The following is an 8,777-nucleotide window of genomic DNA, read 5'->3' as shown; positions in this document are numbered from 1 at the left end:
TTTGTCGAGACGGAGTTTCGCTCTTGTTACCCAGGCTGGAGTGCAATAGCGCGATCTCGCCTCACTGCAACCTCCGCCTCCTGAGTTCAAACAATTCTCCTGCCTCAGCCTCCCGAGTAGCTGGGATTACAGGAACGTGCCACCATGCCCAGCTAATGTTTTGTATTTTTAATAGAAACAGGGTTTCACCATGTTGACCAGGATGGTCTCGATCTCTTGACCTCGTGATCCACCCGCCTTGGCCTCCCAAAGTGCTGGGATTACAGGCGTGAGCCACCGCGCCCAGCCAAGTTTTGTATTTTTAGTAGAGGTGGGGTTTCACCTTATTGGCCAGGCTTGTCTCGAACTCCAGACCTTGTGATCCACCCACCTTGGCCTCCCAAAGTGCTGGGATTACAGGCCTGAGTCACCACACCCAGCCAAAACCCCATCTCTACTAAAAACACAAAAACTTAGCCAGGCGTGGTGGTGCAAACCTGTAATCCCAGCTACTCAGGAGGCTGAGGCAGGAGAATCACTTGAACCCAGGAGGTGGAGGTTGCAGTGATCCAAGATTGTACCACTGCATTCCAGCCTGGGTGACAGAGCAAGACTCTGTGTCAAAAAAAAAAAAAAAAAAAAAAAAAAAAAAAAAAAAATCAGATTTCAAATTTTATTCAGTAATAGGAGTATTAGGCTGGGCACAGTGGCTCATGCCTGTAATCCCAGCACTTTGGGAGGCCCAGGTGGGTGGATCACCTGACATCAGGAGTTCGAGACCACTCTGGCCAACATGGTGAAACCCCATCTCTACGCTAAAAATACAAAAACTTAGCCAGGCGTGGTGGCAGGTGCCTGTAATCCCAGCTACTTGGGAGGCTGAGGCAGAAGAATCACTTGAACATTTTAAACTGCTGCTGGCTTTCCGGCCTTATGAGCGGAGCTAGAGGCGTCACAATAAAAGCTGATTGATTAGCAGAGAATGTACTGATAGCAACCGATGCCCAGTGTCATTTTCTGTGCGTTCCACAGTCTTCTCTTTCCCCATCGAACTGTGCGTCTTCATGGGGAGTTTCACGTTGGTATCTCTCTGGTGCCTTCTGCAGCCTGGAGGCTCTCAAGTTCCATCTCAACTGCCTGACCTGGGCCGGTGACATCTCTCACCTGGACCCCTAGCTAGGGTGGACGGATCCCAGAGGCAATGCAAGCTGCTTGGATTTCTGCCCAGAAAGAGGAAAGTGGGGAAGGCTTTTGAGTCTAGGGAGGGGGAGAATTTATTTATTTATTTATTATTTTTTTGAGAAGGAGTTTTGCTCTTGTTACCCAGGCTGGAGTGCAATGGCGCAATCTCGGCTCACCGCAACCTCCGCCTCCTGGGTTCAAGCAATTCTCCTGCCTCGGCCTCCTGAGTAGCTGGGATTACAGGCCATGTGCCACCATGCCCAGCTAATTTTTTGTATTTTTAGTAGAGACGGGGTTTCACCACGTTGACCAGGATGGTCTTGATCTCTCGACCTTGTGATCCACCCGCCTCGGCCTCCCAAAGTGCTGGGATTACAGGCTTGAGCCACCGCGCCCGGCCCAAGGGAGGGGGAGAATTTTTAAGAACAGCATCAGGGCCGGGCACAGTGGCTCACGGCTGTAATTCCAGCACTTTGGGAGGCTGAGGCAGGAGAATCACTTAAATCCAGGAGGCAGAGATTCAGTGAGCTGAGATCACGCCACTGCATTCCAGCCTTTGTGACAGAGTGAGACTCCATCTCAAAAAAATAAAAAATAAAGAACAGCAACAACATGCCAGGAGAGGGCTCATGCATGTAATCCCAGCAGTGGATCATCTGAGGCTAGGAGTTCGAGGCCAGCCTGGCCAACATGGTAAAACCCCATCTCTACTAAAAATACAATAATTAGCCAGGTGTGATGGTGTGTGCCTATAATCCCAGCGACTTGGGAGGCTGCGACACAAGAATCACTTGAACACAGAGGCAGAAGTTGCAGTGAGCTAAGATGGTAACATTGTACTCCAGCTTGGTGACAGAACATGATTCTGCTTCATAAAGCAAAAAAACCAATGACAACATCAGAACAGCACCAGCAGTGTCCTTACTCTTCCAAGTCAAAGTGCTGTCTGATTCTGCCATCTGTGCAGGATGGCTTGGGTTACACTGTCAAGAACGCAGGGAGAGGGTAGAGAAGGGCTGAGTGTCATCAGCATAGGGGCTGCAGTGCAGAGGGCCCTGGAGATAACTCAAAGAAGGCCGTCTCTAAGGGGATATCCTTATGTGGGGTTCCCCATTATTGAGGGCTTTTGTTCACTGAAAGGGGAGTCCCCTTGCCCCTCCCCGCTTTTAGGTTCCCCGAAAGCCCACTGATGCTCCCTGGGTACTACATTTGGCTTACACAGGTTGCTGCCCTTTGAGCAAGCTCCAACTCTCTTGATCAAAGAGCAAACCAGTGGGGGAGCTGAGTCACAGGCGCATGACATGGGGCTGGGAAGCCAGGAGGCCAAACTCAGATGGGTGACGATGTAATTGTCCAGACCCCTATACCCTTCCTCTATCCTGGGGGCTGGTCTCTCAGGGCTTTCCACACTTCTTCCTTGTCTTGAGGGACTCTTATTTCTGTGTTGGAGGAAGGGTGTTTCCCTCTGTGCCCGTACATATCAGAGGGATTGATGCTTTTCTGTCTTCTAGATGGGTGTCTAACAAGTCCCTGGGTGTGGTGGTGTGAGGAATTAGAAAGCTTAGAAATGGAAAATACTTAACGTTCAGAGTAGCAGATGAACACGGCTCTCACATTTGCATTTTCCCTTTCATTCTGACTCATCTTCCCCTCTTACCACCCTGTTGCCCCTCCACCAGCCTCACCCATTGACACACCCTGTCTGATCTAGGAAGGGTTAACACCCGCCCACACCCATGCTAGAATAAGAGGGAAGGTGTGGTGGGCCTGGAGAGTGGGAGATTGCTCTCAACATTTGGGGGTCCTGGAGCCAAAGGGAGAAATGGGAGTGAGAGACAATATTTGGGTCTAGGAGGGGACTGGGACTCTTAGATCCTCCTCCCTTAAGAGAAGCCTGTGGGGAACCAGAGTAGCCTACCAGTGCCTGACTTGTTTATCTTCCATCATTTGCTGCATATATGATATGCCAGGCACATATCATCAATGCTTTATCTGCTGGACACGGTGGCTCACGCCTGTAATCCCAGCACTCTGCGAGGCCAAGGCAGGAGGATCATTTGAGCCGAAGAGTTCAAGAGCAGCCTGGGTAACATAGTGAGACCCCTGTCTCTACCAAAAATTAAAAATTAGCTAGGCATGGTGGCTCAAACCTGTAGTCCCAGCTACTCAGGAGGCAGAGGTGGGAGGATCACTTGAGCCCAGGAAGCCAAGGCTGCAGTGGGCCGTGATCCTACCACTGGCCAACAGAGCAAGACCCCGTCTCAAAAGAAATGTGTCATCAACATTTGTTCGATAAATGAAAATTCTGCTATAGCATCAGGGATAACAGAATAATGACAAACAGAAAAAGAAACTTGAGCCTCTCAGACCTCATCCCTTCCCTAGATATTAAAGAGTGCTGAAGTGTGAAAAGAGGGGAAACCTCTGGGGACCTTGACCCCTTGGGCAGGAAGTGAAAGAAACCCAAGTCCTGATTTCAGAGAAATGACATTTGTCATCCGCCCAAGAAAAGGAGGTTTTCACTTCGAAGACCACCACAGGTCCTTCCTGGGGTTGCCCCTTTCAGAGCTTGATGGGAGGATCTGAGTCACTCACGCACCCAGCCCCCCAGGTGACATGGGTCATTCCGAACCAGCAAGTGAGGCTTCCCTGTACCAAGTCAGGGAGAGGGAGGAGGCCAGCTTCTGGCTCCTCCGCCCTATTCTTGGGATCCAAATGTTTCAGTCCTTTTTCCTTCTGGGGTAGCAGAAACAGCTGTGCGGTCTGCTGTCATCTCTGAGAAAGCACCACACCACTGAATGTTACTGTGTACTTACAAACCACGTTCATATTCGTCATGTCACTTCATCTTCACCCCCACCTCCAAATGAGGTAAGCAGAGATTATCCCTAGTTCATGCATGACGTTACTGAGGCCCAGAGAAGTGACCTGCCCGATATGACTCAACTAGTAAGTGGCAGAGATGAAATTCAAAGGCAGGTCTGAGGATCCCAAGGTCTTGCTGCCACAATTGCACTTCTTGGACTCTAGGAGTTCACAAACGAAGTGAGGAGACAGGAGGCTAGGGGTAGAATGTGTGCATTCTGGAAGCAGAGGGGGTGGTCTCTCCTGCAGGCAGAAGGCAGAGGCAGGGTTAGAAAACCCCACCCCCTCGGGGGGATGTTGGCAGACTGATACTTGGGACATCCAATGGAGGCCTGTGAGGTCAGGGGCGGGGCTAGCTCCAGGGGGGCCCCAGGAGCCCCAACAGCAGTTCAGAGCATGCGGTGTCCTGAAGCAAGCTACAAGTGGTGAGTGATGGCTTCTCCCCAGCTGAGGCTTTCTTCCCATCACAACTCTCTGTCCCTTCCCTGCCAACCTGGAGCCCTCTCCCTGAGGTGTCCAAATGTAGCCCTCCCTCCAACAAGGGCCCCTGCTCAGGGAGCCTGCCCCTAGGACTCTGCCTGCTGGGTGCTAAGACATTTGGGTTCTGATTCTCTTGGTATCTGGGTTCCCAGCTCTCTTCTTAAAAGCCAATGTGGTGGTTTTGATGTGTGAGAAACTCCTGCCTTGTTGGGTGTGGTCTCCCTATTCTTCACTTTTTGTCTAATGAAAAACAAATTAAACCATCTCCTTATCCGAATCTTGAGCAGAAACAGCCTCCCTGTTTCCAGGTCCATCCCTTCCTCCCATTTCCCCAGGGGTCCATTCTCCAAAACCTCTCTCCATCATTGGAGGGTCCTCTCCTGTGGCTTCTGCACCTGTTTTCCTCATTCTCTGGATGGGAATGTCTGGTTCCTTCCCTGAGGATGTGTTCTAGAAGCTTCAGCTTCAGGCCGATGATTGCTGGATGCCTTAGCGCCTTCGCTCCTGCAGCCAGGTCCCCTATCATGCTGCTCTCTCTGCCTTTCCTGTGCGGTGGGCTTGTCGGGGAGGACCCACTAGCTCTCTAAGCTCTCCTGTGACACTGTGTCGTGCTCCATCCCTTAGTGCCAGGGTTGGCTGGGTTTTGTGATGATCCTCTTCTCTGGAATGAGGAAAGCCTGGCTTGCACAGAGGTGTTTCCCTGCGGAGGGGGTTGGAGAAGCAGAAGTGGCAGTATCTGCTATCTTTACGTCAGAGACTGCTAACTGGCAGACGTCCCGTATGCCTGTCTTAAACCCACTACTAGGTATTTCTGTTAACTGCCTGGCCCTTGCTCTGTAAGTCCTGAATTTGGTCTAGTTTCCATTCTCTCGCCACCATGCCTACCCATTATGATTCCAGATAAGCTCCAATCCTCTCTTGGGTTACTCTGTTTGCTCACTCAGGACAGAGGGCTCTGATCTAGGACCACCAACTCATACTCTCTCCCCTCACATCCACAGGCTTGAGATGAGATGTTCCTCCCTCCCCTTTCAACCATGGACCTCACACTGTGGCCTTTCTCTTAGAGCCTCTGAGACTGGTTCCCAAGCAAGGCACAATGCCCCTGCCCCCCATAAGACTGCCCAGCCCCTATGGCTCTGATCGGCTGGTACAGCTAGCAGCCAGGCTCCGGCCAGCACTATGTGATACCCTGATCACCGTAGGGAGCCAGGAGTTCCCCGCCCACAGTCTGGTGCTAGCAGGTGTCAGCCAGCAGCTGGGCCGCAGGGGCCACTGGGCTCTGGGAGACGGCATCGGCACTTCCACCTTTGCCCAGCTCCTGCACTTTGTGTATGGGGAGAGTGTAGAGCTGCGGCCTGAGGAGCTAGGACCCCTTGAGGAGGCGGCCAGGGCCTTAGGGGTACAGTCCCTGGAAGAGGCATGCCAAAGGGCTCGAGGAGACAGAGCTAAAGAGCCAGATCCAGGCCTGAAGAAACACCAGGAGGAGCCAGAGAAACCCTCCGGGAATCCTGAGAGAGAACTGGGGGACCAGAAGCAGAAACCAGAGCAGGCTTCTCGAACTGGTGGGAGAGAACAGACGTTGCACAAGCAGGCACCACCAAGAGGCAGCTCGGAGAAGGCAGGAACAACGCAGGAGGCTCAGGGGGAGCAGACGAGGTCAAAGGAGAACCGCCTCCAAGCCCCTGTTGGCCGCAGGGGAGCAGATGGGAAGCAAGGAGTGCTCATGTGGGTGAGGGAGAATCCAGGGGGCTCCGAGGAGAGTCTGTGGGAGCTCCCTGGCCCCTTTCCCCTAGCAGACTTCCCCCAAACCAGTGTCACCCCCAGGCCCCGGTGGGCTGAGGCCCCTTGGCTGGTGGGGGGCCAGCCTGCCCTGTGGAGCATCCTGCTGGTGCCACCTAGATATGGCACTCCCTTCTCCCACAGCGCCCCGACCACTGGAGCCTGGCAGGAGGTCTGGCAGGACCACAGGTGAGTGGAGGGCCTAGTGCGCTCTCTCCAGGCTGGGAGGGCATGGCCCAGGAGGGGCAGGCCTGCTGGGTGGAAGGGCGCCGGATCTCTAATGCACAGTTCCTGAGCTGGGGATGGGACAAGAAGCTGCTACCACAGGGCATGCCAAAGCCCAGCCCCTGGGAGGTCTTGGGACATGCCCTCTTCAGCAAGGGGTCAGGCTCCCAGGTTTAGCCAAGGCTATAACTCTTCCCCACCCCATCCCAGGATCCCACTGTCCCTAAATGCCCCCAAAGGGCTTTGGAGCCAGAACCAGTTGGCCTCCTCCAGCCCCACCCCAGGTAAGCCCGAAGCTGTCCTGCATACACCTGCAACATGGTCTCTTCTCTGGGGTGGGGCCCAGGAGTCCAGGTTGAGCAGGGCCGCCATCTACCTCCCTCCGTTCCTTCTAGGTTCCCTCCCCCAGGGCCCCACACAGCTCAGCCCTGGGGAGATGGAAGAGTCTGATCAGGGGCATACAGGTGAGTGGGGCGGGGGAACTCGTGCTTCAGCCCCTGTAGCCCTTGATTTCTTGCCTGAATGGTACAGTTGAGTTGGCGCTGGGTCCCTGGCCCTGCCCTCCTTTGCATTCTCTGTCCCCACAGGTGTACTTGCAACCTGTGGAGGTCATGAGGGCAAGGCAGGCTGCCCACCTCGCCCGCACCTTCCCCCGGCCCCTCCTGCTCGATCTCGGCCCTATGCGTGCTCTGTCTGTGGAAAGAGGTTTTCACTCAAGCATCAGATGGAGACGCACTACCGAGTCCACACAGGTATGGGCGCCCTGCCCTGTGTGAACTGTCGGCTTTCTTTCCAACTCCGCTCCCGAGTCTCTCCCTGCGTGCCCAGTTCCTGCGCAATCCCCTCTCCCCGTGGCCCCATGTACCCCCTAACTTGGCCAGCTTTTGCCCCCTTCTTCCCTCCTTCACCGGCCTCCGCTTCTCCCCCAGGAGAGAAGCCCTTCTCCTGTAGCCTTTGTCCTCAGCGCTCCCGGGACTTCTCGGCCATGACCAAGCATCTGCGGACGCACGGGGCTGCTCCATACCGCTGCCCCCTGTGCGGGGCCGGCTGTCCCAGCCTGGCTTCCATGCAAGCGCACATGCGCGGCCACTCGCCCAACCAACTCCCGCCCGGATGGACCATCCGCTCCACCTTCCTCTACTCCTCCACGAGACCGTCCCGGCCCTCGACCTCTCTCTGTTGTCCCCCTTCCTCCACCACCTAACGGGGTGTCGGTAGCGTCTCAGCCAAGAGTCCAATTAAAGAACGAAAACCCGGCCAGCTCGGCTTCTGACCTGGCACCGCTGCTACAGCGGCCTAGCAAATTCCGCCCCAGAAAGGGCGCCGAGTGCCCTCTCCCGGACGATCACGGGTCGCAGAAGCCCAGGCCAGCGAGCCCTACAGGGTGAGGGCACTGAAGTGTGCAGGAGCGAAGGTTAACAGTAGGAGGATTGTCGATCGCATCAGCATAATAAAGAGTTTCCTGTGTTCTCCCTTCAGGACTAGAAAGCCGAGTTTAGTCTGTGCACACCCCCGCCCACGCCCCTTGTCCTGTAGCGGCCCCTGGTGGTCCAACGGAGTAGACACTTCCTCCAACCCCAAGGCGCCCCATCCTTCCCCGGAGACAGCCGGCCGCGAGGGCTCGGTGTCCGGGTACACCTTGCGGCAGGTCCTGGGCTGGTGACGGTTGTGCGACCGCAAGTCACTCGCCCCTTCCACTGCAATCCACGGCGTGGAGTCTGATCTGGGCGCGCTCGGCCCAGGGTGGGAGAGGAACGCGTGCTCCGACCTTGCTCTCGGCCACCTGCTTACTCTCCTGGAGCACACTGACCCCGAGACCGCGGCCTCTCCGGCGTCTTCCCTCCACGCCGTGCCGAACTGCTGCCGGGTCGCGCCTGGAACCGAGACTAACTGTGCTTTCCACCGCTCCTTCTCCAGCCCACGCCTCCAACAGCCGCGAACTGCATTTCCCAGGGCCTCGGGATCCCGGGGCCCGAGCCCGCGGCATCCTGGGAGTGGTAGTCCACGCGGTTCGCCGGCCTAGCCAAGAACAATGGGAGGAGCCTGGGGCGAGGACCACACCTCCCGGAGGTCCCGCAACCCGCTTTCCGGGTCCTGGCCGGGAACCCCCGCAGTCCCTGCTCTCGCGCCCTGGTTGCCGGAGAAAGAAGCGAGGCGTCCGGACTACATTTCCCGGAGGCCCCCGCGGCTCGCCCCTCTGCGGCGGCGACGCGGGGTCTGTGCTCCCCAGGCGCGGTCCGAGGGCGCCGGCCGGCCGCGGACTC

General features: G+C 55.8%; 1 protein-coding gene across 4 annotated transcripts; it reads left to right on the top strand.

Annotated features, from left to right (window-relative positions):
• Positions 1-4,398: 4,398 nt before the first annotated feature.
• On the top strand, positions 4,399-8,728 carry ZBTB32 (zinc finger and BTB domain containing 32). Of its 4 annotated transcripts, XM_074386544.1 has the most exons (6): positions 4,399-4,451; positions 5,508-6,477; positions 6,724-6,797; positions 6,909-6,977; positions 7,101-7,265; positions 7,443-8,728. In XM_074386544.1, the coding sequence occupies exons 2-6, from the start codon at positions 5,606-5,608 to the stop codon at positions 7,715-7,717; spliced, it is 1,455 nt and encodes a 484-aa protein (XP_074242645.1). In that variant the 5' UTR covers positions 4,399-4,451; positions 5,508-5,605; the 3' UTR covers positions 7,718-8,728. The 4 variants fall into 4 exon arrangements, with proteins under 4 accessions (XP_074242645.1, XP_074242643.1, XP_074242644.1 ...); XM_074386542.1 differs by having other exon boundaries at positions 7,101-8,728; XM_074386543.1 differs by having other exon boundaries at positions 6,724-6,977.
• The last annotated feature ends 49 nt before the right edge of the window (positions 8,729-8,777 follow it).

This window comes from Saimiri boliviensis, chromosome 14 (assembly GCF_048565385.1).
Source record: "Saimiri boliviensis isolate mSaiBol1 chromosome 14, mSaiBol1.pri, whole genome shotgun sequence".
Lineage (NCBI taxonomy): Eukaryota > Metazoa > Chordata > Mammalia > Primates > Cebidae > Saimiri > Saimiri boliviensis.
Note: the sequence above shows the minus strand (reverse complement) of the source record. Positions and strands in the feature narration are given on the sequence as shown.